This window comes from Setaria viridis, chromosome 3, assembly GCF_005286985.2.
Source record: "Setaria viridis chromosome 3, Setaria_viridis_v4.0, whole genome shotgun sequence".
Lineage (NCBI taxonomy): Eukaryota > Viridiplantae > Streptophyta > Magnoliopsida > Poales > Poaceae > Setaria > Setaria viridis.
Genome location: NC_048265.2, coordinates 48,043,602 through 48,070,996, shown reverse-complemented (window position 1 = coordinate 48,070,996; position 27,395 = coordinate 48,043,602). Strand labels below are relative to the sequence as shown.

Here is a 27,395-nt window from a genome sequence, read left to right as displayed (position 1 = left end):
TCCTTGTAGCCACCGCGCACCCAAATGCTTCTGAAGAAGTACCTCCAAAAACCCTGCCACACGGAAACCCCCAGACCAAAATCGTGATCAGCAAACGGATTGTCCAGATGAAAACCGCTGAATGAAAAAATAGCATTCCAATGTCCCCTGCTACCTTCATGGAATCCGGGGGATCGCCCTGCCCCATGGTGGACCCCTGCTAAGTAATTTTCTTGTGGAGATGGTTGGGCAGTTGTTTGGCTGGGACATGAGACTTGACGAAAATTCTCCAGGTTCAGTGACATGGTGGGCCAACAACAGGACGGACAATCAGAAGGCTCAAAGCAGATGGTGGGCCAAGTGTGTGTACGCACGCGCAGGCCCAATCATCCTATGGGCCTCACAAGGCTCTGCTAGTGCGCGCGCGTGTGTGTGAGAGAGAGAGGAGAGATGGGAAGGAAGGAAAGGAATACGTGTCCGGGCGTTGAGCCGTGAGAATCCCGGACCCGAGCACGGGCGCCACCATTACTGCGCAACCCAACTCTCCACCCACCTCTCCAATCCTTGTTGCATTGAAGCGGGGTCGGGCCCGAATCCGCCGATGAGGGGAGGAGGAGGAGGAGGAGCGATGGCGAGGCTGGCGGTGGCCACGAGGGCCTTCTCCGCCTCGGCCTCCGCCGGCGCCGGCGCCGGCGGCGTGGCCATGGTGCAGGGCGCGTCCCGGGGGATCGGCCTCGAGTTCGTGAGTCCTCCGCCTAGCGCCTATGCCCGTCCCCATTTCGCGCCTTCCCCGCATCCGCCCCCCCGTCCCTTTCCCATCCGTATCCGCGATTCGCTCCGATTGATTCGCTTGGGTGCTGGCAAATCCGGTGCTGGTGCAGGTGCGGCAGCTGCTGCGGAGAAGCGACCAGGGCCGCGTCGTCGCCACGTGCCGCGCGCCGGGGTCCGCCGCGGAGCTCCAGAAGCTCAAGGAGGAGCACGCGCCGGGGCGCCTCACCGTCCTGCCGATCGACGTCACCGACGAGGGCACCATAGAGGTAGGTACAGACACATTGGTGCTTCTCGGCATTGCTGCAGACAGGGGAAATTTGTTTGGTTCATAGAGTAGTCAGGCGGAGTGCTCCTGAATAAACAGTTCTATCTGTCATCAACACAACCTGATGAAGTTTACTGGCACATCGCCCACTGATTCTGCTTAATTGTGCTGTTCGTAGTGCTAGTAAAACGCAGGCTATTGTGCAAAATTTGATTCTTCCATTGCAGGCCGCCGCTGCCTCGATTGGGGAGACCCACGGTTCTCTTGACCTGCTGATCAACTCCACTGGCATCCTTTCCATCCCAAACGTGATACAACCAGGTGGATTCTCTCCCTCGATCACGTTTCACACAACATTGAGAAGTCAGCAAGCATCAATTCCCTAGTTACTTATCTGAAACCGAATTTCTTGTGTCCCCTGTCACAGAGACTACATTGAGCAAAGTTCAGAAATCATCTCTGCTGCTGGCCTATGAGGTCAATGCAGTCGGCCCTATCTTAGTGATCAAGGTGAAACTCATTGCTTCATTTCAATTCTTTCCGTCTCTTGTGGTGGTATCAACATTCTGCTTGCCAGTCATTGCGACACTACTAATGCTGGAGTCTGAATCGATCCTCTTTTTTGCCAGCACATGTGGCCGTTACTGAAGGCTGGTGGTCGCTCCGAGACCGGGAGAGGATTCTCATTGGTTGCAAACATGAGCGCTAGAGTCAGTTCCATAGGGGACAATGGTCTAGGAGGCTGGCATGCATACAGAGCTTCTAAAACTGCGCTTAATCAGTGTATGTGAACACCAAGAAGTTCCCCTGTTCTCAGTTTATCACTATCTGTCTTGAGTAACCTAGTGCTTGTGCAGCTGTTAAAATCCATCTGTCATGATTTGCTTCCTGAAGTTCGTTGCTCATGTCTTATGCAGTGACGAAGACTGTGTCAGTGGAGTTTGGAAGGAAGGACAACATTGCCTGCATTCTGCTACATCCAGGAACTGTGGACACTGACCTCTCACGGCCATTTCAGAAGAATGTCCCCAAGGATAAGCTCTTCACGAGAGAGTTCTCCGTGCAGAAGCTCCTCTCCATCATTGACAACGTCAAGAAAAGTGACAACGGCAAGTTCTTCGCATGGGATGGGGAAGAAATTCCTTGGTGATGGTAATCACACATTCACCCATTTCAGTCTACAGCACAGTAGTCAACACCAGCCTTGATTTTAACTCGACAGTGTTTTCCTTTCTTTCTTTTTTTTTTTGAAAACATTACTGGCAGGAGCACTGCCTTTCATTTAAGAAGTAGAATTCGAATTACAAATGTTTGAAGATTACATAAGAGCGAGTAGTGTTTTCCTTTCTCATTCGCTCTGAGCTACATAGAAATGACGGGATGTTTGCTGATGACACAAATTTTATCGATGTCCTTTGCTTATTAAAGGTTTTCATGCTAATGATCCATTAGTTATCGCCGTCTGTATCACGTACCCTGAATTTCATTCCGACGTATCCTGGAGGCTATGTTGCACCTTAGTCTTGATTACATTTGAACCCACAAAAAAAAAATTACATTCACCCTAGTTTTATTTCACGCACGCTGATATTTTTGTATGCGCACGTCCTTATCATTTGCTACAACATTTCCAGTATTCGGGGCTGATGTTTTCTTGACCAGTGGTTTTTTAGCGCCTAAAATTGCACGAAATTGAACTTGAAATTGTGGCATCATTATTTTTCAGATATGCACGCGGTTATTTTCCGATGATCCAAAAGAGAAATCAACGACAATGATATTTGAAAGAGCCACAGAAGAGGGAAAAAACTCCGTTTTAGCCGCCAGCAAAGACCACTGTTCTTACCGTGCGCAAGCTAGCGTAGCAGAACTGCAGAACATGGACCTCTTCGTCGTCCCCCTTATCTTGCTCACTGCTGCTGCTGTGCCCACCACTGCCGCCAATGGTGGCGGTCGTTGTAACCATTGGTGCAACAGCTTCTTCGTTCCATACCCATTTGGCTTCTCGGGGGACTGCCCCATCCTCCTGGCCTGCAACGCCACCACCTCGACGCCGCTCCTCCCAGACAGCAGCACCGGGGCGGCGCCGTACCCCATCCTCTCGTTCAACTCAACCGCCTCCACTTTTATGCCCATCCTCTCGTTCAACTCAACCGCCTCCACTTTTATGGTCGCCCTTGCTCCGTTCTGCAACCGCGGCGTCACGCTCAGCGGTCCCCGCGTCATCAACGCCAGCGTTCACGGCGACTTCAACACCAGCTTTCCCGGCGTCGTCCACGCCAAGGCGTCGCTCAGCGGCGGCGGTGGCTACGGCTTCACCTCCCACACCGGTCTCTTCCTCCGCGATGGCTGCCGTGCGCTGCTGCCCTCCGTGTCCAACTGCACCGTCTCAGCAGACATCATGTCCATGCTGCTCCGCACGGCGCAGTGTGGCAACGACACCGCCTGGACGTGCGTTTACACGCCACCGCCGCCGCCGAACAGCTCTGCTGCATTGAGGGGCCAGGGCCAGTTCATGATGTTGGACGACGTGGATGCTGCTGGGTGCGTTGCGAACCTGCTGACGGCTATTGTGTACGGGGACACTCAGGGTGAGGTGCCGTCGATGGAGGTCGGCGTGGCGGAGCTGGGGTGGTGGCTCAACGGGACGTGTGAAGATGCTGCTGCTGACGGCGAGTGCGCTCACAACGCGATCTGCCACGACGTCAAGACGCCGAGCGGAGCGTGGGGTCACCAGTGCGCGTGCTCGGACGGGATGACCGGCGACGGCTTTGCCGGCGGCGTTGGGTGCCACTACGGTGAGTTCGTTCGCCATTTTTTGTTGTGCGGTCGTGTTTGATTCCTCGTGTGCCATCGAAAATTAACAATCCTGATGAATGGTTTGGGCCTACTTTGGGGAATCAAGGTGTCCTTCATGCGAAGCGGCAGTGGCCGGCAGTGGCCGCCGGAGTGGCCGCTGTCGCTTTGCTCATCATCGGCGTCCCGGCTTTGTTCTGCCTCTGGAAGCGGAAACGGCAGAAGCAGAACCCCACGGTCAACATGTTGAAGGCAACCAGCCAATCATCTAATGGCGGTGCGAGACTTTTCCGCGGTATACCCGTGGATGACATCGAGCTAGAGGGGGTGACTGGGCCCCATCCATTCTGCTATGACGAGCTTGCCGCAGCCACCGGAAACTTCTCCGACGACCGGAGGCTCGGGAGAGGAGGCTTCGGCTCCGTGTACGCCGGCTTCCTGACCGACGGGAACCACCGCGACGTCGCCGTGAAGAGGGTGTCGGAGACCTCGCGGCAGGGCTGGAAGGAGTTCGTCTCGGAGGTGAGGATCATCAGCCGGCTCCGGCACCGGAACCTCGTGCAGCTCATCGGCTGGTGCCATGGCGGCGCCGGCGACGGCGACCTCCTCCTCGTCTACGAGCTGATGCACAACGGCAGCCTCGACGCGCACCTCTACGACCCGGAGGGCGTGCTGGCGTGGCCGGCGAGGTACGCCGCCGCCCTCGGCGTCGGCGACGCGCTGCTGTACCTGCACCAGGAGACCGAGCGGCGCGTGGTGCACCGCGATGTGAAGCCGAGCAACGTCATGCTGGACGCGTCCTTCACCGCGAAGCTCGGCGACTTCGGGCTCGCCAGGCTCATCGACGACGGCCGCCGCTCCCACACGACGGGCGTCGCCGGCACGATAGGGTACATGGACCCGGAGAGCCTGTTCGCCGGGCGGGCCAGCGTCGAGTCCGACGTGTACAGCTTCGGCGTCCTCCTCCTCGAGATCGCCTGCGGCCGGCGGCCGGCCGTGCTCGTGAGGGAGGAAGACGACGACTACGTCCACCTCGTGCACTGGGTCTGGAACTCGTACGGCGGCGACCGCCTCCTCGACGCCGCCGACGCGCGGCTCGACGGCGACTTCGACGCCCGGGAGATGGCGTGCGTGATGGTCGTAGGGCTCTGGTGCGCGCACCCTGACCGCAGCGTGCGTCCGACCATCAGGCAGGCCGTCAACGTGCTGCGGTTCGAGGCGCCGCAGCCAAGGCTGCCGTCGAAGATGCCGGTGGCGACGTACTGGCTGCCGGCCGACCGTCCTGGCTCCACATCGTCGTCTTTGGAAGCGGCGACGGTAAGAGACGGCGGCAGCAACGGCATTGGGCGTTCCAGCGCCACGGAGCTGTCGGACTAGTCAAGTTTGATGTAATGCCAGACGAACGAAACTTCTGTGTCATGTAATCTGGGTTTCAGTCTTTCAGATCATTGCACTGTACTTATTTTTATCTATATATGATAGTTCATAGCCAGTATTTGAAATTATTTCAACGGGTAAAGTCAAGAACGAAGCATTTGATGGCGAACTGTTCTCTTTGGACCTCTTGTGAGCGCAATCCTGGAACTAATCAGGCGACCGTATGAACACTGAACAGGGCGTTGGAGAAGAAAAGGCAAACGAAGGTAAGATAGGAGGGTTTGGATTAGCAGTCAGGGAATTCACTTGATCCAGAGATTAGTAATGCTCTGAATAAACTGTTGCATTTGACAGCGTGGATTAAGAACCTGACGGAATGTCACTTACATTACTAGTGCTTGTGCAGCTATCAGAACTTCACCTGCCATTATTTGTTTCATGGATTTCGTTGCCTCATGTCATGCAGTGAGGAAGATAGTGTCAGTGCAGCTTTGGCAGGAAGGACAGCATTGCCTGCATCCTACTACATCCAGGAACCGTGGACACTGAACTCTCACGGCCATTTCAGAGAAACGTCCCCATGGAAAAAGCTCTTCACGAGAGAGTTCTCTGTACAGATCGAAGCACCTCTCCATCATTGACATTGACAATGACATTGACAACGTCACGAAGAGCGACAAAGGCAAGTTCGTTCTTCGCATGGGATGGTCAAGAAATCTTCCCTTGCTGACTCTGGCGATTGTCATTTGTTCCAGTCAACAGCACTGCAGTGAACAGTTAGATGGATTTTCTGTTCAATCTATACGTGCTATCCCTTTTATCGACCATTCCACGTTATTGCTCCACATGCAAAACATGGCGATTAGTTTTTTCTTTTCCATTTCATTTTTCAGCTGCATAGAAATGATGTGAACGCATGTTCAATTTGCTGATGAGTGATGACGCGAATTTTACTGGAAAACCTTTATTTCTGGGAGTTTCCTCATTCATGATCCAGCATCAATCTGCATTTTTTTTGACATGTGAAGGCGAGAACAGAAGTCAATAAGTGTGAATAAAATTGCGGTGTCAAAGTATCATTTGAATATGCACCTAACGCGCGTGCTGACATGGAATGTAGACAGATGATCTCAGCGAAACTGGAGAAGAGAGAAAAATACGTCGTAGCCACCAACAAAGACCGGTCACTCGTTGAAATGTGAGATTAAGCCAATCCCAGTGTACAGAGCACAGTTTCATGGCAAAGTCATCCAGGTTGAGAATTTGGTAAATGTAACTGCTAGGTTTCATGGCGATAAAACTACTCTCACATGTGATGAAATTCTTTCTCCTCTCTCCTCATAATATCCTTGCACGTCAACAAAATTTGCTGATGTGGCATATTATTTAATGGTCATGAAACTCTTGATGAAACCTCCACTAAGACCGACCTTATATCCAAAACGTCAACAAATTTGAAATATCTATAGGTATATCGCTCAAAGGATTCCTGGCCGGAGCCACCTGTGGCCTTGCATAGCGTGGCCGTTGAAGCGCAGGCCCACGTGCTTGCGTGCGGAAAAAAATTGTTGTCCGCCCGCCTACGCTACCCCTGTCGCTGGAGGCCCGCACCAGCGGTCCCCACTGCTGGGATCGGAGCCCCCTCCCTCCTCCGACGAGTGGCGCCTCCCTCCTCCTCCCTCCTCCAATGAGCCGTGCTGCCCTCTCCTCCCTCCCTTCGCCGGCGAGCCGCCCCTCCCTCTCCTCCCTCCAACGGCTCACTCCGTTGGGGTGGCGCCGGTCGGACACCCACGCCTTTGGGACAGCCGGCTCGCTCCGCCGGGATGGCGCCACCCAAGGCAGCCACGGCGGTCCACGGCGGCGGGCCTCTGTCGGGGTCGAGCTTGCCTGCACTGCTAGGGTTGGGGCCGGTCGGCCTTGCCACCGTGGTGGAGCCAGCCGGCCACCTGCGCTGCTTGGTGCCGCCGTCTTGCTCCGTTGGGGTCACACTGGTCAAGGGAGCCACATCGTCCACCTTCATCGTCGCCAGGGCCGTGGCTGAGGTGGCCGCACGATCCAACCTGGCCGCGCCGTGCTTGCCTCCTCCACCATCAGGATGCTGCTTATACAGGCGTGGCGGAGTGCACCCTTCTTCCTAGTCTTACTTACGGACTACCAAGTACCATCGTTCTCCTTTTCCTATTCCCTAGCACAACCTTCTTCATCTTCACCGGCAGCCGCGGTGGGCTTGACATAAAAATAAAGGTGGACAAAAAGTATATTTCTAATATGAATCTAATGACGTCAACTTTGTGTCATAGAAAGTATATGTTAGTAAAGTAATTGTTGGTCAAGGTCAAAGGCTTTGCACTAAGGATACGAAATGAGCCTTATAATTTCAAATGAATGGATTTGTGAAAATGTGTCTATGACAACGGGTCTAGAACGTGTACACGATTTATAAAAGGTACCTTTTCTGCCTAAGTTGTAAAAATATTACTCCCTCAATTTTAGATTATAGATCGTTTTGATTTTTTAGTTTCATGTATCTAGATATACTCTATCTTTATATTCATAATAAAATCTATGTATCTAGATATACTCTATGTTTATATTCATAATAAAATCTATGCAATTATAAAAACCAAAACACTCTATAATTTGAAAATGGATGGAGTATATTTTATTCCTCTTTTTTAATTGATTGCCACGTCGACGGTAGCACATAATTAATGCTTATAATGGATTTATTTGGATTACTTTGACTGGGTTGTGCAGGCTTGGACCTGCTGAAATGATTGTACGGAACATGCGGTCTTCCATTTGCTACATGAGCAAGAAATTTTCATACATGATCGCAGGCTACAGGCTGCTACGAGAATATGCGCCACCTCGTCGTTGTCCTTTTCTTGCTTCTCGGTACTCCCCTCGCCGCCGCCGGTAGCGATGGCAGCGGTGGTTGCGATCGTCGGTGCGGTGGCAGTGGCACCGTCGTCCCCTACCCCTTCGGCTTCTCCGCCGACTGCCCGATCGTCCTTGCCTGCGACGCCTCCACCTCCACGGCTCTCCTCCCGCGTAGCACCGCGGCGGCGCCGTACCCCATCCGCTCGTTCAGCGCCACCTTCTCCACCTTCTCGGTCTCCATCGCGTCCTCGTGCAACCGGAGCGTCGGCGAGGCCAAGGCGTCGCTCTATGGCGCCGGCTACGGCGTCTCCAACCGCACCGGTCTCTTCCTCGCCGGCGGCTGCCGCACGCCGGGGGCCTCCAACTGCTCCATCTCCGCGAGCCTCGCGGCGTCACTGATCCGCTCGGCGGGGTGCCCCGCCGACGCCACCGACGCCACAGCCTGGACGTGTGTGGCCCAGCCGCTGGCGTACGGCTCCGACGCAGGGGCGAGGGGCAAGGGCTGGTTCCTCGACTGGGAGCACGTGGACTCTGCCGGGTGCAGGGGCGCGCTGACGGGCACGGTGTACGTGGAGCCGACGAAGGGGTCGCCGTCCCTGGATTTCGGCGTCGCGGAGATGGCCTGGTGGGTCAACGGGACGTGCTCCGACGCCACCGGCGGCGGACGGTGCGCGGCGAACGCGGCGTGCGACGACGTGCAGACGCCGAGCGGGGCGTGGGGCCACCAGTGCTACTGCTCCGGTGGGATGTCCGGTGACGGGTTCGCTGCCGGCGAGGGGTGCTACTACGCTTCCCCCGCAGTTGCCGGCGGCAAGCGGCTGCCGGCGGCGGCGATCGCCGGCATCATCGTTGCTGCCGCTTCCTTTGCATTCTTGCTCTCGATTTGTGTCTGCCTCCGGCTGCGGAAACGGCTGAAGACGAAGACCGGCAAGCAACGGCCGCAAGTAAGAGTTTTCCGCGGCAAACCAGTGGAAGACGACCTCGAGCTCGCGGAGGAGGTGACCGGGCCCCAGCGATTCTCCTACGACGAGCTCGCCGCAGCCACCGAAAACTTCTCCGACGACCGGAGGCTCGGGAGAGGAGGCTTCGGCTCCGTGTACGCCGGCTTCCTGACCGACGGGAACCACCGCGACGTCGCCGTGAAGAGGGTGTCGGAGACCTCGCGGCAGGGCTGGAAGGAGTTCGTCTCGGAGGTGAGGATCATCAGCCGGCTCCGGCACCGGAACCTCGTGCAGCTCATCGGCTGGTGCCATGGCGGCGCCGGCGACGGCGACCTCCTCCTCGTCTACGAGCTGATGCACAACGGCAGCCTCGACGCGCACCTCTACGACCCGGAGGGCGTGCTGGCGTGGCCGGCGAGGTACGCCGCCGCCCTCGGCGTCGGCGACGCGCTGCTGTACCTGCACCAGGAGACCGAGCGGCGCGTGGTGCACCGCGATGTGAAGCCGAGCAACGTCATGCTGGACGCGTCCTTCACCGCGAAGCTCGGCGACTTCGGGCTCGCCAGGCTCATCGACGACGGCCGCCGCTCCCACACGACGGGCGTCGCCGGCACGATGGGGTACATGGACCCGGAGAGCCTGTTCGCCGGGCGGGCCAGCGTCGAGTCCGACGTGTACAGCTTCGGCGTCCTCCTCCTCGAGATCGCCTGCGGCCGGCGGCCGGCCGTGCTCGTGAGGGAGGAGGACGACGACTACGTCCACCTCGTGCACTGGGTCTGGAACTCGTACGGCGGGGGCGGCCTCCTCGACGCCGCCGACGCGCGGCTCGACGGCGACTTCGACGCCCGGGAGATGGCGTGCGTGATGGTCGTAGGGCTCTGGTGCGCGCACCCTGACCGCAGCTTGCGTCCGACCATCAGGCAGGCCGTCAACGTGCTGCGGTTCGAGGCGCCGCCGCCGAGCCTGCCGTCGAAGATGCCGGTGGCGACGTACGGACCGCCGGCCGATCGTCCTGACACCATCACGTTGTCGTCTGCGATATCCACGACGACCGCGAGCGACGGCGTTGGGCATTCCAGCACCACGGAGTCATCGGACGTGTCCAGTTTGATTAGATGGCAGGCGAACAATAGTTCTTCGGTATGATGATTTGTGTTTTCAGATCATTGCATAGGACTTGATTCTTCAGCTCAGATTGGAAGTTCTAGGCCCCATTTGTTCCACTTATAAGTGATTATCGGTGGAAATAAGCGAGAATCTCGCCAAACGTTTTGCTTATTTTCACCGATTCTCGCTTATGTGGTAAGCTGATTTATAGATTTGAACTACGAAAAGCGAAAAACGAGAAGTTCACTTAGATTATAATCCAAACATGGCTAAGAGAAGCGTATCCAAACAGGGCCTAGTTCGCCTGGACTATGGTCTATGATTTGCAGGATTCAGAACGCAGTTATCTACAACTTCCAGTACATGTGTTTCTCTTCCTCGTCGGATCAGGAGACCATAGTCCGTAGCATCCTGCCATGCTGCTAAGCATCGATTGAAATTTAGAAGTTGTTTCAGACCATGCTTGGTTGTACGCCACCAAAAGTCACGGTTAGGTGGCGTGGTGGTTGGTGGCCACCAACCAAGTACGCCATTTGGTTGGTAGCTTCGATATTTGAATGGTCAATGGAATCCCACGATGATTGAGAGATGTTTCAGACTTTCAGGACAACTAGATAAACTTTATTTTTAATTTTTTATTTGAAGATAAAAATAACCTAGGTCGAAAGAGGAAAGTTTTTTTTAGAAAAATCTTGGGACAAAATAATTCGGTCCGGTTTGCAAAGTCCGGGTGCGCTGATTGACACGAGGATTCCACCAGCGACGCCACGTCGGCATGAAAACGACAAAACCCACCCATCTGCCATCCCCTTCGTCCCCTATCCCCCTCCTCCCCCACACCCACAACTCCCCACCCCCCTCCCCTTCCCGAACCTTCTAGAACCCCTCGCCAGAACCCTACCCATGGCGGCGTCCCTCCTTTCCCGCGCCGCCGCCGCCGCCGTGGCGCTCCGCGGCGCGGCGCGGCCCCACCACCTCCTCGCGCGGTGCACCCTCCCCAAGGAAACCCTCCTTCCCCTACTACTCCTACTCCTCACCGCCGCCACGCCCCCCGCGGTCGTAAATCCCGCCGCTTTGCCGCCGTCTCGATCCTCCCCGGACTGACGTAGCCCTTTGCCTTCTCTTCGCGCGTGCAGGGTCGGGTGGGCTGGGCGGCGCGCGCGGCGCAGGGCGCCGGCGTGTACGGGTGCGGGGCGCCGCCGCTGGCTGCGGGCGCGTTCGGGATCGCGGCGCGGTGCAACGCCACGTCGTCGTCCGCGGTGTCGGAGGCCGCCGGCGTGCACGAGCTGCCGCGGACGGAGCCGGTGGTGTCGGCCGAGTGGCTGCACGCCAACCTCAAGGACCCCGACGTCAAGGTGCGTAGCTCTCGGTCCCAGTACTCAGTACTATGCTGCGGTGATCTGCGATTGGCCTGTGAATTATTGGTTGCGCAGCTTGTAGCTTGCAATTCGATGAGTGAAGCTTAGGATTACTGGATTAAGTAGCTATCGATTGCTGTGTTAGCGATGTTGTATCTGAAGAGACTTATTTGGCTGGCCGATAATCTATAGTTGTGCCATTTGAGGGAGTGCCGGAGCGGAGTTGTCTAGGCTATGAAAATAGGCACAATAATTATTGGATAAGTGGTTAAAAATTTTCTAGTGTCACAGTTTAAACCGGCAGCTGGGTCCTTATGTTCTTCGCAATCGGTGCTGCTCAAAATATTGAGTATACTCGCTTCTAAGGGAAAAATTTCAGGCTTTTGGTACTACGGCATAGACTCAACAGGATTAGTAATGGAACATATATTCACAAAGATTGAGCTATAACATGGGATTTATTTGCAAGATACACTTTGTTCTTTGGATTCTGTCTATCTTCCAATGTTTCACTGTTTCTTAACCTGATGCTTCTGTCTAGGTACTTGATGCCTCTTGGTATATGCCTGCGGAACAAAGGAATCCTCTACAAGAGTACCAGGTGATAATTCAGTTTGTTTTTGCGGTTTTGGAATTCCAGAACACTGCTTGCTAGTATGCCGTTCCACTTGCATTTCTCTGATCATTTTGTGCACATATTTTATTGGACGAAATTTTCAAATGAATCAAATTTGCACATCGGAACTTTGAGTAGTTTCTTTTTGAAACAATATCTTTGAACTCAGTGACTTAGCCTGTCCTTCCCTACATTACATGACAACATTTATCTGTAGGCATACCTAACCTGATACACTAAGGTATATATTAGCTGGTGTACCAAACCTGATACATAAATATATGTACTAGCAAGCTTACCTAACTTGTCCACTATGGGAAGTGCTAGACCCATGATTTTGAAAGTATAATGCAGATATTCTCATGCTTCAGTCTTCAATCTTGTTTCTAGGTGGCTCATATTCCCGGTGCCTTGTTCTTTGATGTTGATGGGATATCTGACAAAACATCTAGTGTAAGTTCAGTTCTTTTGCTTGTTCATTTTATAGTTAATGGCTACAAAATCATACAGACTCTGTTTATGTACATATCGTTTTGGGTCTGCACTACTTTTATGGTTAATTCTCTTCTAGTTCCGCATTGATATTCTTTAGTCCTTGCTGTAATTGGTCAAAAAGAATTGTGTGCTTGAGTTGTTACCAAAAATATTAGAAGAGTTTTATAAGAACCCCACTGAATGGATTTTTTAGGACAGTGTGGCAACTGCTTTTTCCTTTGTCAATAGATGAAACATTCAGCTGTGCACATCATTCCATGTGCACACATAGTTCTTGTAGGGGTGATTCCTGCAGTGACACTCTCTTACATTTTAGATGCAAGTGTGCAATAGGCCAGCCAACATCTGAAAGTGAAAGTTGAAAACAAGCAAATTAAAACAGGGACATCCAGATCTGAACATACACAAGTAGGGGGCAACTTACTTCCTAAGGTGTTGTGATCTGTCTACTAGATGTTGTGTTGCCCCATAATTAATCATTCAAACTACCTAGTTGCTTTAGTTAGTGCAGGTGCTAGCATTCAAGTTTCCTTCCCATTCTTCTGGTCTATATATTTAGGATAACCAGGGATGATATCAGGCTCTCTAGTGGCACATATTCAATTTCTTGTAGCATGTTAGTTTTGCTTGTAGTATCAAAGCTTGTTTTCTAATTCCTCTGATCTCAGCCTGGATTCAGCTTCTAACATTAGATGTGTTGGGTGTCATCCGAACCACTCTCTGTAATTATGGTGTGAGTTGCCATTTTCTTCTCATATAAAGTGAGAAAGAAAACTGAAGTCAACAACCTTCTTCCTTCATTAGACCTGCCACCATATGTTGTATGGACACAAGTTATCTTTTTCTTTGTCATGCTGGTCATATCGGCGTCACTATAAGAGTATAAGTTGCTAAACATGGCATGCCTAAGTAGTACTTGAATTCTTTGCGATGGTTGTTGATAATAATAATATCATTTAATCTGATTAGTTGCTTTTTTTGGGTAAGCATCTGCATGTAGATTTGAGATCAATGGTTCCTTTTTTCATTTTTTGTCCAGTTACCACACATGCTGCCATCTGAAAAGGCATTTTCGGCTGCTGTATCCGCTCTTGGCATCTATAACAAAGATGGGATAGTAGTTTATGATGGAAAGGGACTGTTCAGCGCTGCTCGTGTTTGGTGGTAAGCTTCTTTTCTTCACAAAAAATATGTAAAGATTGCTCGGGCTGAAGACAAAATGAGCTGTGGTCGAAACAAGATGCAATTTTTTTTGTTCATTCATGACTACTATGTTTGGTAGTTTTCATATCTAATACTGTGCTATGTTTGCTACCTTGACAACAGGATGTTCCGAGTATTTGGACATGATAAAGTTTGGGTGCTAGATGGAGGTTTGCCCCAATGGCGCGCTTCTGGGTATGACGTTGAATCAAGTGCATCCAGTGATGCCATCTTAAAGGCCAGTGCTGCTGGTGAAGCAATTGAGAAAGTTTACCAGGGTCAACCGGTAATTTGCTCTCCTGTTACTTTTGGCAGTGATTTAATTGCAACTTACAACTGCACATCAAGACCTCTACTACTTTTATTGAGCTATTTGAGTCTTAATTAGTACATACATCATTAGCAGCTGTTCCAATGGGTGTTAAACTCTATTTTCAGTTATACATAACCTCCATATACTTCTCCAGGTTGGTCCATTCACATTTGAAGCAAAGTTGCAGCCTCATCTTATTTGGAGTCTTGATCAGGTCAGTGCTGAAGGGTCCCAAACCCGCCTATTGTTTTTTTTTTCACGACCCACTGAGCTTTCTTCATATTTCATAGCAACTAATATATGATTTTCTCAGGTGAAAGAGAACATCAAGACCCAGACACATCAACTTATAGATGCTCGATCAAAACCTAGGTATCTTACTCATATTCTAATTCTGTAAAAGTCATAAGCACATCATATGCATGCAGTATATAAAGCCTTTGCCTTTATCCATAAGGATCTGCTTGGTGTTGATTAGTGGTTTTCTGAAGGCACTTGCATTTGCTAATTCTGATAACTGCTTGGAAGCATAAGGATCTCCCTCCCTCCCTCCTTCTCTTGAAAGATTCCTATAATGAACTAGTTCCACAGTGTTCAGCCAGTGGTACACATTCAGGAAAATGATTTGTATAATATAATGAGGATAACGTCCATTCATTTATTTTTGCTGAGAACTCAGTTTAGCTTTTGCACTTTAATTCTTAAGTGTATTTTAACCAGCACGGTGTATGCAGCTCTAATGCAGTAATGTTGTATATTTGTTTTGGTAATTGAAATTTGGACTTGCATTTTTAGATTGATTTGAAACTTCTATTTCAGATTTGATGGTGCAGTTCCGGAGCCACGCAAGGGGATTAGAAGTGGGCATGTACCTGGGAGCAAATGCGTTCCTTTTCCCCAGGTGGAAATTCTCCACTTTTCCATACTTTGATCAGTTTTTTTTTGTGTGTGTTTGGATGTTTTCCTGTGTTTATAATGGATGGTGATAGACACTTATCTGATAAATATCATAGTTGGAGGCTGATGTTCAACATATGATACTTTGCACTTCTTGCTCATTCTAGTCGTATTTTTCTTTCATCCGCCCTTCCATTTTGATGATGTGTAAATGTGTGTGTTTACTAGATATATTGGTGACCAGCTGACTGCTCAGGTTGTATACCTGCGATGATATACTGGATTTGGTAGATGAGATAATCGCAGCACATTGACATAGCAAGAGATCATGATATTGTTGGTAGACACACTTGTAGTATTGGAGGTTATTCTTCCTCACTTATACTATGATACCTCATTAACCATGTCAGGATGGAGGGTCAGATGATCTTTGCTTGCACTTTCTTTGTATCTTGGTTATATACACTTTTGCACTGGATGACTGGAACATGGATTGGTGTTTGAACTAGAAGTTCATGTACCGTCATCCTTTTTGTGTGCATACAGAGTGTTGGCAGAGATGTTTTTCTATCTCTGGAAGTACCTTTTTTAAGCAACCCTTGGAAGTATTGTCTATGTTATTTCTTATTCTTCCTTGACTTTCTTCAGGTGCTTGACAGCTCACAAAAGCTATTGGCCCCAGATGAACTCCGTAAAAGATTTGAGCAAGAAGGTAATATTTCATCCATATAGGTTGCAAGTACTTCATTCCTGCTTGATACTCCAGTAGCCAGGCTGCATTATGTTTTGTTGGATATCCCTGTACTGGAAATATTTTTTAACACACCCCATTAAGCTAGTTTGGCTGCTGAAATACCTACATCTTTGCGAATCTGAGTTTAACTTAGCGTCCACCAAGTAGTTATATGAGACTAGCTAGTAACATGAAACTTCATTGCTACTGCAGTACCAGTGGATCACTGCCATACTGTTCCACATAATTAACACCGGTTATTCATTTGCTATTGAAACTTTGATCCTCTTGCATGCATGTATATGACCCACGATATATCATATTTCCTGGATTTAAGTACGGTTATCTTATTTATTGGATTTGTTGAAAGAGTGATATCCACTAGTTTTGCATAACATTTGTTGTGTACTCGTATCAGTTGAAGCTAGCACACATTTTTATGGCACCTAATGTAGAACAACAATAGCCAAGTTTTAACATTAGAAATCCACCATAGCTGTGGTAGTATTTATAATCTCTCTGGTACGATTCATTATCAGGAATATCACTTGATCAACCCCTTGTAACCTCTTGCGGCACTGGTGTGACAGCATGTGTATTAGCCTTGGTAAGATTACCTGCGACTTGATCACTTGAAATTTACTTTCCAAATGGCAAATTGTGCTTCTATAACCTTATCTCTCATTTTAGGGCCTTCATCGCCTTGGCAAAACTGATGTCTCAGTATATGACGGATCATGGACCGAATGGGGCGCCCATCCTGACACTCCAGTCGCAACTGCTGCCGCTTAGTCCCTATCCTCTTCATGGAGGACTCTTGATTGTACTTTCCTTGTACCCTGATCCTATGGGTAAAGGCGAAGGAAACTGAAGTGGTCGGGTGTGCGGAAGGTTAGGGAAGCGAAGCCTTTTGGTCATCACTGTAAATGCTGAAACAGAAAATGTCACATACACATACACTGGTGAATTATGAGTTCATAATTTCCCTTGCCGAGGTCCCTTTTCTTGGTGGAACAATAATAATGAAATGGCAAAAAAGAAAAATATGCCATCAGTTTTAGTGTCCGGTGCAGCACCACCTCGATGGATGCCACGTGTCTCATCTTGTTCAATCTCAACCATCACTTTGATTTCACTCCTGCCATATATGATATATGGGTGGCGAGTGAGGAATCAAGGGGACGGTTGATTGGCTATGTTCATCGAGTGGAGCTTCACGGCGTTGGATTTGCTCTAGGAATGCACATAGCATAATCTTTTTCTTTTTTGGCATCTAGGCCTTTTGTACTGCATTTATGAACAACATCTAAACCAATTTGGCACTACATTTTTGTTATGAACATGATGAACATCTAAATCAATTTGGCACTACATTTTTCTTTGTCTGGTGCAGAAGCGGTGGTGCTGGTGCTGGTGCTGGTGCTGCCGCCCATCGTCGCAACTGAAGATGTGTAGTATAAAGTATTAGGCGGTGACAGGAAGATTGGCACCGGCATCCCCGCCGGCAGGCTCGGAGGTGGCACCTCTCGCCGGAGCACGTTGACGGCCTGCCTGATGGACGGCCTGAGGCTCCGGTCTGGTTGCGCGCACCAGAGCCCGACGACCATCACCGTCTCCATCTCGCTGGCGTCGAACTCCCCCTTCAGCCGCGCGTCGGCAGCGTCGAGGATGGCTCCCCTGCCGTAGAACTCCCACACCCACTGCACGATGTGGATCACGTCTTCTTCCCTACCATCTTCCCCGTGGCGAGCCACCAGAGGCCGGCTCATCACGTCTTCTTCCCTGTGGCTGCGGCTAACGGCCACCAGAGGCCGCCGGCCGCAGGCGATCTCGAGGAGGACGACGCCGAAGCTGTAGACGTCAGTCTCGGTGCTGGCCCTGCCGGTGATCATGCAGTCGGGGTCTATGTAGCCCAAGGTGCCGGCGATCACCGTGGTGTGCGAGCGGCGGCCGTGGCCGACGAGCCTGGCGAGCCCGAAGTCGCCGAGCTTGGCGTGGAAGGACGCGTCCAGCATCACGTTGCTCGGCTTGATGTCCCTGTGAAGAACGCACTGCTCCCAATCCTGATGAAGGTACAGCAGGGCCGACCCCAGGCCGAGCACGATCTCGTGCCGCAGCGGCCATGGCAGCAGGGCGCCGTCCCTGGCGCTGTAGAGGTGCGTGTCGAGGCTGCCGTTGGGCATCAGCTCGTACACGAGGAGGAGCTCGCCGCCGCCATGGCACCAACCGATGAGCTGCACAAGGTTACGGTGCCGCAGCAGGCTGATGATCCTGACCTCCGAGGCGTACTCCTTCCTGCCCTGCTTCGAACCCTTGGACACCCTCTTGATGGCGACGTGAAGGTCCATCTCCTTAATGTAGCCTCTGTACACTGACCCGAACCCACCTTCTCCGAGCTTGCGCTTGTCCGAGAAGTAGTCGGTGGCCATGGCGAGCTCGCTGTAGCGGAACTGCTTTGGCCCGGTCCCTTCCTCGAACTCGTCGTCCATCTCTCTTGCTGCTTCTTCATCGACGAGCTTACTTTTTTCCCTCTTTCGCCGGGGGAGTCGCATGAAGAAGACCAGGGCTATCAAGCTGGAACCGACGAACACGCCGATCAGGATCCCGATGGTCTTGGAATGATCGGCGCTCTTGGAAGACGATGAAGGTCCTACGGATATCGCCGGGGGAGTTGGCGCCGGCGGCAGGGTGATGTCGAGGACGCCCACCTGGTAGCGCAGGTAGCAGCTGTACCCCTTGATGGCGCCGCCGGTGTTGTTGGGGAACAGGTCCCCCAGCCTGTCCGTGTAGCTTGAGACACAGCTGGAGCACTCGCTGGCGTTGAGGTCCCTGGTGCACTGCGCCAGGCCGTACATAGCCTGCGAGCCCGAGTACGGCGTGCTGCCGTTGGCGAGCCGCAGCGGCGAGCCAGCGACGCCGCCCGTGAGCTCGCTCATCAGCGCCACCCAGGCTGCCCGGGCGCTCTCCGAGGTGACGCCGACGGGCACCCCACGGACGGTCCCGTTCACGGAGTGCAAGTAGCTGAGGTCCGCGGTGGCCGGGATCGGCGCCGCCGAGTACCGGAGCACGCACGCGTCGTACATGGCGCGAACGTTCCGGCTGCCCGGGCACACCGTGGCGATCCCGGCGGGCGCCCTGGAGAGGCAGTCGAGGCACGCCGTCGCGTTGTGGTCGGCGTAGCACATGATGAGGCCGAACACCTCGTCGTCGGTGCCGGCCCCGGCGCTGCCCTGGTAGAACCAGCCGTTGTCGCCGGCCGCCGCGGGGAGCGCGGCAAGGAGCTGGTCCAGGTTCTTCTTGTACTGGCTGTCGGCCGTGTAGTTGTCCGCCGTCGAGCAGTCAGGCGGCCACGGCCGCAAGATGTCGTCGGCCCGACCACCAGTCGCCATAGCGGCGCTGCAGAGCCGGGCCACGACGGCAACGACAAGAAAGAAAAACCGGGATGCCATGGCCGGCGGCCGGCGAGCGACGCCGTTGCTTGCTCTTGGATGAGGGACTTGTGAAGAGCCAATTGCTTATCAAACTACAGATATAATGCTGAAGTAACCGCATCGGTCACTCTTAGTCCAATTATTCATTTATTCATCAATTCTACAGTCTTGCCGATCGATGAATCTTTCAATGCTGTCATGCTGTTGGAAATGAATCTTTAAGCGCTGTCAGCTGTCATGCTGACGGAAATGGGAAGGAAGATGAGGAGCGTTGATTCGTTTTCTCAGTGGTGACGGTCCCCGATGCTTCCCTTTTTTCCTAAGGTCAAGGGCGATGGCTGTTGCCCAATAATACAAGCCGGGACCCATGAACAGATGGATTTTTATCGTGGTACCTTTCTTTTTCGTTCGAGAATACGCAGGAAAGCTACGTATCTTTATAGTAAACAAAAATTGTGGTTCACTTTCACGATGCTTATGTAAAAAACATCAACAAGCAGCAGCTATTTATTCTACTGGTGTAGTAGGAGAGAGAGTAGAGGAAAGAGAAAACTCTTCTTTATGCACTATGGTTGGGCAATAAGCTATTTCTTTCTCTTATTCTTCTTCTTTTTTCCCCTCTCTTCCTCTCATCTTCCTCCTTTGATCTAACGAAGGTCTTGGGCAGTAGGCAGGCTAGAGCCCTCCTAGGTCCGCCCCTGGGTGCATCCTAGGAATCTTTTGCCTATTACTAGTTTGCATAATCTTTGTGTTTATCTTAAAAATGATGCTCCGACTTTGTTCGCCACTAGCAGGATTGACCATTCTTTGGTGTGTGCGTGTGTGTGTTTTGTTTTTCCGCTGTGTGGTGTGGCAGGATGGCAAGGTTTCCGACGACTGCAACAGAGTCTGGACGTTCTTCAGTCGACGCTGTGGCTGCTAGCTGGAAAAGAGAATGGTCTCCGTCGCGATCACCCACCTACATACCCACACCTAACGCATGTCCAAAGCAACAATTTTATATCTGCTGTCTATCACAACCTTCTCCACTCTTGTGAAATTGGCCCCCTTTTTTTACAGTAAGCTGACTGCTGACTTGTTGAGACTCTGAATCTCTGACTACTTTTGAGTAAATCCATTTCTGCATTCTGAGGTGCTAAATCCTCCCTTTTTTTTTCCATCATCCAAGAATTGGACAGCCCAAATGCCCAATAACCACCTGACTCTAGATTCTTCGTCGCAAAGCGAAGAACTGTAAGCAACGGCGTCGCCGGCCGGCCAACGGCCATGGTTACTCGCTTTATCCTTGCCGTTGCCCCCGCTCGCCGCGTCATCGTCTGATCCCGCTGCTTGAAGGAGGAGGAGCTAGCAGCCAGGCCACTGCCCACTGCGCACGGCACGCCTCTCTCTCTCTCTCTCTCTCTCTCTCTCTCTCTCTCTCTCTCTCTCTCTCTCTCTCTCTCTCTCTCTCTCTCTCTCTCTCTCTCTCTCTCTCTCTCTCTCTCTCTCTCTCTCTCAACAGCTGTTCCCAGACCACGCGATCGCACAGCCAAGGCAGCGCGCGCGACGCCAGATGAAGTTCCGGCATTGTGGAAACGACTCAAGCCGCTGATTAGTTCGCCGCCAACATTGCTCCCAAATCACTTGACTCCACCGCGGCGGCGGCGCTGCGCCGTCCTCGAGCACGGCCGCGGTGGCAGTCTACCGTCCAAACCGAAAGGAATCATCAATTTTTCTGTCCAATAGAAAGATACGACAGTGCGATTCTTCCATCTAGGGCGGATGGTTGTAACGGCGGCGGGGGCGGCGGGCGGCGGGAGGAGCGACGGCAATGGAGCCAGTCCATCACAGGGGTCTTTCTGCAAAACTTTGGATCGCGATCTAGGATCTGTTCGCTTCAGCTTATAAGCCGGCTGAAAAGCCAAAACGGCTGATTTGTTGTGAGAGGAAAACATTGTTTGGTGGCTGATAAGCCGGCTGAATAAGCTGAAGCGAACAGGCCTCTATTTTGTACATATCTTTAAAGAACGAATCCTGGCAGAAAACTCGAGCGGTGGATCGGGCCACGTCGTGAGTTGCCCGCCGTCGAGCAGTCAGGCGGGCACGGCCGCAAGATGTTGTCGTCGGCCCGACCAGCCGCCGTAGCGGCGCAGAGCCGGGCCACGACGGCAACGACACCAAGGAAAATCCGGGAAGCCATGGCTGGCGCCCTGCTGGCAGCGCCGTTGCTTGCCCTTCGATGAGGGACTTATGAAGAGCAAATTGCTTCTCAAAATACAGGTCACCTCCTAGTCCGATTATACTCTTCAATTTTACCGTTGACTGGTTGTAATTTCAGTCTTACCATTGAACAAATTTTTACAAATTTTTAATTTGAGTAGGTTTGATACCAATTACAAAAACTAAACAACTAAACGTGAACTAATTATAAAATTAATTGCATAAGTCGCGGCTAATTTGTGAGATAATCTATTATAATTCATGATTAGCATATATTAACTGTAGTATCACATGGTCAAATCATGAACTAATTAGATTTAATAGATTCGTCTCGCGAATTAGCTTTCATTTATACAATTGATTTTGTAATTAACATATATTTAATACTTCTAATTAATATATAAATATTCAATATACAATTAATTTTATAATTAACATATATTTAATACTTTTAATTAATATATAAATATTCGACGTGACAGCGACTGAACTTCTGTTCTAGTTGAGTTCAGACACGGTCGATGAATCTTTCCGTGCTTGTCTACTGTCACGCTGTTGGGAAATGGGAAGGAAAATGTCGTTTTCTCGGTGGTCACGACGTACGACGGTCCCCCGTCACGTCGTCGCCTTCTTGTGTTTATCTGAAAAATGATGCTCCGGCTTTGTTCGCCGCTAGCAGCCAGCAGGACTGACCATTCTTTGATTTCTTTTTTTATTTAACGCTGTGTGGTGTGGCAGGATGGCAAAGATTTCCGACGGCTGCAACAGTCTAGACGTTCTTCAGTCCACGCTGTGGCTGCTGCCCGGAACCGGAGGGAAACAAGAAAAGAGAATGTTCTCCGTCGCAAGCACCCCTGGCTAGCGCGAATCATTCAAAAACTACTTATCGGGTTGGGCAATTAATTGTTTAGGTTTACTTTGCCGGAGCATTCGATCCAAGGCGTAGGAATCATTCCGACATCGTGTATTTGCCTTAGCCTGTTGGGAATGTAGGTGTCCGAGAATGAAAGCTCGACAACAGAGCAGACTGGAAGAAGTATGTACCTCATGAAGCAAGGACTAGCCGGAGCTAGTAGTATGGCCGCATTTGCTGGATGAATCCGTTCACTGCCAGCTTCCCTATCGCACTGCTGGAAGATAGCCTAGAAAGAGTGCAAACAGGAAGCTAGATCCTTGAGAAATAGAGGAGCTATGAGCAGGGTTTAGGATTCAGTCCCTGGCGAAAACACCAAATTTTGTGAAATTTCGGCTGAAATTTGGACTAAAAGTGAATCTTTCGATGAAGAGAATGAAATTTTGGACAAGATTTCTTTCACCGTCGAAAAGACCGAAATTTCACAAAATTCACAAAATTTCGACCAAAATTTTGAGCACTGGCTATGACTACTGTCCACGACCTCTAATGTCCCGAAAGTGATAATCCGTCAATCGCTCCAGAAACCTCAATGCTAACTCCAATAATTTCCTTCTTTACTACATAAAAAGCATCAGCGCTGCCGGATAGAAAACAAAATCATTTATTTATAGCTAACAGTTAGCTTTCGCTAGATTTCTTTATTACCACCTTTTCTTTTATATTTGTTTTTATTGTAGATTGGGTCGGTGTAAATAAAGGGTGAGCTCCAAACTATAGCGGGAAAGGCAGGTTCAAGATGTCTACAACACAATAAGATAGGTGAAGCCACTAATTTACTTGCTTTGAAAAAGGCAACCTTAGCTGATTCACGTTACCACTTGTTATTTCAATCCTTCCATGTCCAATCCACCCATCAAAGGAAGTTAGCAACATCACTTAACTCATGCTTCTGTTTGACTAGTTGTTCCCGTAACTCTTATTTCACAAATTCCCTCTTTATATGATCCTTGAAATCAATTCCCTTCATTCATGTCAATTCTTGACCATCTGATAGTTTGTAACAGCTGGGGAGAACAGTTCATTCATTTGTTAGCCTTCCATTCAAGTTGCTTAGTTAGGTGTTTGAATTAGCTGGAACGAACTCTTCAAGGAGAGGCTCTGCGGGGACTTGGAGGTCTCCGTTTTGAGGTCTCTTTTACGAATAAGGCAAAGACTACCCAAAATTGTTCTAAGGCTTCGTAAAGTTAGGTCTTTTTAAGGAAAAGGCTATACTCCTGAAGAACCGATTTGGATCAATCTCCGATTTTCAATGAACCAAGGATCATCCTTCTCAAAAGAATAGGTATTCAAACACATCATGGACTACCTTTCTTTCGTACTGCCAAGGTTACAATGGAGATGTCAATCTCTAGTTGAAATGGTAAATCACAGATGTAAATCTCTGCCTAGCTCAAATAATATAGAAGGGGGAGCATTAGCCTGGGGTGGTCACCATGTGCTTCTAACCCTTAACGTACACCAGGATACACCCACCTTCTTCTTCACGCGGTGCCTGGCGTTCCTAGGCCTCGACCCAGCAGGGCCCGCAGATAGCCCACACCCACCCAGCACGACCCAACAATATTTATGGGGCTGACGATGCACGCAAGAGGGTTAGCAGAGCCCGCAAACGCACCGCAAGAGTTTCTGTCTGAAGAATCAATCCGTTTGTGAGTTCTTCACCATCATCAGATGCACAGAATATTGAAGTATTAGTCAATCAGCAAAACACAGTTCCGTTGCGTACAAGATTGCAGCTTTTTACATTACGATTCACAAAGGTAACCACAAATTTACTTTCAGCTCTGCTCTCACAAAAATCCTCCTTTCAGATCAAACTGTACCTCACAATCTGATTTGACGGCACAAATCTATAGCCTTGGGTGCAAGATCCCCTGATTTTATAAGGTCTAGAATGCCTGTATTCCGATCCAAAGCATAGATTGAACTGATTGGCAGCTGCACACGAATGGCAGGCACGCCCAGCCCTGTCTTCAGCAGCCTTCAAAGTGCCTTCCTATGGTGGAGCAGAGCGCTGGGGCAATCAATCTTTGCCTTTTATGCTTTGATAGTTTGTCCATGTCTCTGATATCTTGTCACCCATGACTGTAAGAATGATGTTGTAAAATGGCAGGAACCCCATGTTGTCAATGGGAACAAAAGCTGTTAGTGTTAGCACCTCTTTTTGGTTTCTGAGTTGTACACTATTTCAGTAAATATTTCCATTATCAACATGGAACATATCCATAGCAGATAGTAAAAAAATGGTCAGGACAAGTTTGATGCTACGTCGTAGTTGTTCTGTGGTCATTTCAGCAGGGTAGATGTCTCTGTCGTGCTGGAATGAATGGTCCCGGTGCCTCCTCAAATGCTAAGACAAAATTGATCCACTAGAGGTGGATGCTGTCAGCAACCATGCATGTCTAGCACTTGAAGCTGAAGCGTTGCCACAATGAAGAAGCCGGAGAGCAAAGCGGGAACGTTTTCAGACGGCGCACAAGCTGGACTGGTCAGAGTGACGACCGGGGGGTGGGGGGTGGGGGGTGTGAGGGGGGGGGGGGGGCTTTCGGGTCTGTTCGCTTCAGCTTATTCAGCCGGCTTATCAGCCACCAAACAGTGTTTTCCTCTCACCACAAATCAGCCGTTTCAGCTTTTCAGCTGCCTTATAAGCTGAAGCGAACAGGCTATTCGTTGCTCCAGATGCTGACCAGGGTGAGCACCACACCCGCGGTGGCATGTAGAGAGATAGATGAATTTGAGAATTACACCACACACCACACGCACATGAGAAGGTGGCCTTTCATATATATAACCTAAACCAGCTTGGTGTACAAGTATACAACTATAAGAGATATACGATATGTGTACATACATAGGCTATACATATCTCTAATACCCGCCCGCAGTCGCAGTGGGAGGTTCTCGGATGCTAAAACTGGACCTGAAATCAGTGAATAACTGCACTGATAAGCCTTTGGTCATGATGTCTGCAAACTGGTGCGACGATGGAACATGAAGCACGCGAAACTGTCCTAGTGCAACCTTCTCGCGGACGAAGTGGATGTCGATTTTGATATGCTTAGTGCGGCGATGGTGAACAGAATTTGCTATCATATAGACTGCACTAACATTATCACAATAGACAACCATCGCTGTAGCAACTGAAATGTGAAGCTCCTGAAGAAGCTAGCGTAGCCCACAACATTATGCAACAGCGTGAGCAACAACACGATATTCCGCTTCAGCACTGGAACGAGATACCGCAGTCTGGCATTTAGATGATCAAGACACCAGATTGTTGCCAAGGAAAACACTGTAGCCCAAAGTAGAACGTCTCGAGTCGGGACAGTCAGCCCAGTCAGCATCTGAGGACGCCGTGAGAGAATCAGCAGACCAATGCTAAGGTGAAGACCCGCGGACAATGTGCCCTTCACGTACTACGCTTGATTAGCGCAAGATGAGGCTCCCAAAGATCATGCATGAAGAGACACACCTGCTGAACAGCATATGCCAGATTAGGGCGAGTCAGCGTAAGATACTGGAGAGCACCCGCAAGACCCCTATATTCTGAAGGATCAACAACTGGAGCACCATCCATGGCAGATAGTTTGGACTTGGAGTCCACGAGTGTTGCCGTTGAGTGACATTCAGCCATACCAGCACGTTGGAGAAGGTCCATATCATACTAACGCTGTGAAAGGAACAAGCCAGCAGACGAGCGTGTGACAGAGATGTTGAGGAAGTGGTGCAGGGCGCCCAAGTCAGTCATGGCGAACTCAGAGTGAAGCCACTCGATAATGCGCTGAAGAAGAGCTGAAGAGGACGTAGTTAGCACAATGTCGTCGACATACAGCAGTAAGTAGGCGATGTCTAGGCCCTCTTTAAAAACACAAAGAGAGAGATGTCCGTAGCCAAAGCTGTGAAGCCCAAGCGACAAATGTATGTGACGAACCGCTGGTATCATGCTCGAGGCGCCTGTTCAAGCTAGTATAACAACTTCTGCAACAAGCACACGGCATCAGGAGCGGATGGATCGACAAAACCAGGCAGTTGTTGACAATACACTGTCTCCTCAAGATGACCGTGAAAAAACGTATTTTTCACATCCAGCTGGTGAATCGGCCAGGCACGAGAAGCGACTATGCTGAGGACGACTCGAATCATTTCTGGCTTGACCACTAGGCTGAATGTCTCATCATAGTCAACACCGTGCTGCTGCAAGAATCCCCAAACCACCTATCGTGCTTTATGATGGGTGAGCGAGCCATCGGCGTGGAACTTATGCTTGAAAATCCACTTGCCCATCACCACATTAGCACCGGAGGGCCGAGGGACGAGATGCCACATCCCATTATCGATGAGAGCCCTGTACTCGTCCACCATAGCTGCTCGCCAATTCGGATCGGCAAGGTGCTACGGTAGTTCGATGGAACCGGTGATGCGACGATGTGCGTGACGGACAGGTTCATCCTATCCATCGGCTTGAGAGAGCCAGTTTGCGATTGTGTCACCATGCGATGCAATACTGTGTTAGACTTAATCTTGTTGATTTGTGTGAGTTGTTAATTGTGTCGTGTGTGTGTCAGCGTTACGTGTCGTTGGCTAGTTAGTGGTGTACGTGTGCTGCATGATGTAGTGGCCGGATCGGCAATGCGAAGTGAGTGGATCGGCAACCAGGTGGCAGTGCCAAATGTGACGTAGAGTCAGCTGTGCAGGTTTTTCTCGGTCAGGTGCTTGGCCTAGGGGTGGTGCACGTCTAGGAGCTGGAAGCAGTATGTGCGCACTCTGGCGGCCGTTGGAGTTGAACGTGTACGAGCTGTTACCTTGGATCCTGCTTTGCATGTTCGATGCATTAGTGTAGGGATTAGCTAGCTTCTTGACCGGTTCTTGCAGCTAGTGGTTGAGCACGTCGCTGAACAGAGGCCAAGGCTACTAGTGTGTGTTTAAATATGAGATCATATAATCAGTTTGTGTGTGAAAAAATATAAAAAAAGGCATAAGTGTTGTGCAGTGCCGGAAAAGCTCTGAGTGCCCTTTTCAAGTGCCCTGTGCGTGCGTGTTTCTTCTAGTGAGAGTTCAGAGTATCTCCGAGAGCTAGTGCTCGTGTGTACGTGTTCACCTTGCGTGAGGGAGCTG

At 50.6% G+C, this 27,395-nt stretch overlaps 5 protein-coding genes across 5 annotated transcripts; 4 read left to right on the top strand and 1 right to left on the bottom strand.

Moving 5' to 3' along the window:
* The first annotated feature begins 445 nt into the window (after positions 1–445).
* LOC117850856 (uncharacterized) lies at positions 446–2,456 on the top strand. Its single transcript, XM_034732737.2, has 6 exons — positions 446–721; positions 861–1,016; positions 1,243–1,336; positions 1,443–1,525; positions 1,645–1,798; positions 1,933–2,456. The coding sequence occupies exons 1-6, from the start codon at positions 581–583 to the stop codon at positions 2,163–2,165; spliced, it is 861 nt and encodes a 286-aa protein (XP_034588628.1). The 5' UTR covers positions 446–580; the 3' UTR covers positions 2,166–2,456.
* LOC117850855 (uncharacterized) lies at positions 2,026–5,316 on the top strand. The gene is made up of 3 exons (XM_034732735.2): positions 2,026–2,167; positions 2,742–3,813; positions 3,921–5,316. Exons 1-3 carry the CDS (start codon positions 2,138–2,140, stop codon positions 5,186–5,188), a joined length of 2,370 nt encoding a protein of 789 aa, XP_034588626.1. The 5' UTR covers positions 2,026–2,137; the 3' UTR covers positions 5,189–5,316.
* Positions 5,317–7,937: 2,621 nt separating this feature from the next.
* Positions 7,938–10,369, top strand: LOC117847907 (uncharacterized). Its single transcript, XM_034729209.2, has one exon. The coding sequence runs from the start codon at positions 8,050–8,052 to the stop codon at positions 10,156–10,158; it is 2,109 nt and encodes a 702-aa protein (XP_034585100.1). The 5' UTR covers positions 7,938–8,049; the 3' UTR covers positions 10,159–10,369.
* A 606-nt stretch (positions 10,370–10,975) lies between these two features.
* On the top strand, positions 10,976–16,794 carry LOC117849432 (thiosulfate/3-mercaptopyruvate sulfurtransferase 2). The gene is made up of 12 exons (XM_034730983.2): positions 10,976–11,175; positions 11,256–11,474; positions 12,019–12,078; positions 12,484–12,546; positions 13,628–13,752; positions 13,915–14,077; positions 14,259–14,318; positions 14,418–14,476; positions 14,924–15,005; positions 15,650–15,713; positions 16,274–16,341; positions 16,425–16,794. The coding sequence occupies exons 1-12, from the start codon at positions 11,023–11,025 to the stop codon at positions 16,524–16,526; spliced, it is 1,218 nt and encodes a 405-aa protein (XP_034586874.1). The 5' UTR covers positions 10,976–11,022; the 3' UTR covers positions 16,527–16,794.
* A 186-nt stretch (positions 16,795–16,980) lies between these two features.
* On the bottom strand, positions 16,981–19,392 carry LOC117849431 (L-type lectin-domain containing receptor kinase IX.1). Its single transcript, XM_034730982.2, has one exon. The coding sequence runs from the start codon at positions 19,181–19,183 to the stop codon at positions 17,087–17,089; it is 2,097 nt and encodes a 698-aa protein (XP_034586873.1). The 5' UTR covers positions 19,184–19,392; the 3' UTR covers positions 16,981–17,086.
* Between the last annotated feature and the right edge of the window lie 8,003 nt (positions 19,393–27,395).

Bases quoted from the DNA above. Each gene is read 5' to 3' on its own strand.
- LOC117849431 (XM_034730982.2), bottom strand. From the start codon at position 19,183: ATGGCATCCCGGTTTTTCTTTCTTGTCGTTGCCGTCGTGGCCCGGCTC.
- LOC117847907 (XM_034729209.2), top strand. From the start codon at position 8,050: ATGCGCCACCTCGTCGTTGTCCTTTTCTTGCTTCTCGGTACTCCCCTC.
- LOC117850856 (XM_034732737.2), top strand. From the start codon at position 581: ATGAGGGGAGGAGGAGGAGGAGGAGCGATGGCGAGGCTGGCGGTGGCC. The intron at 722-860 runs GTGAGTCCTCCG...GTGCTGGTGCAG, and splicing joins GGGGGATCGGCCTCGAGTTC to GTGCGGCAGCTGCTGCGGAG. The intron at 1,526-1,644 runs GTGAAACTCATT...CTTTTTTGCCAG, and splicing joins GCCCTATCTTAGTGATCAAG to CACATGTGGCCGTTACTGAA.
- LOC117850855 (XM_034732735.2), top strand. From the start codon at position 2,138: ATGGGATGGGGAAGAAATTCCTTGGTGATG. The intron at 2,168-2,741 runs GTAATCACACAT...ATTATTTTTCAG, and splicing joins GAAGAAATTCCTTGGTGATG to ATATGCACGCGGTTATTTTC. The intron at 3,814-3,920 runs GTGAGTTCGTTC...TGGGGAATCAAG, and splicing joins CGGCGTTGGGTGCCACTACG to GTGTCCTTCATGCGAAGCGG.
- LOC117849432 (XM_034730983.2), top strand. From the start codon at position 11,023: ATGGCGGCGTCCCTCCTTTCCCGCGCCGCCGCCGCCGCCGTGGCGCTC. The intron at 11,475-12,018 runs GTGCGTAGCTCT...GCTTCTGTCTAG, and splicing joins TCAAGGACCCCGACGTCAAG to GTACTTGATGCCTCTTGGTA. The intron at 13,753-13,914 runs GTAAGCTTCTTT...CCTTGACAACAG, and splicing joins AGCGCTGCTCGTGTTTGGTG to GATGTTCCGAGTATTTGGAC.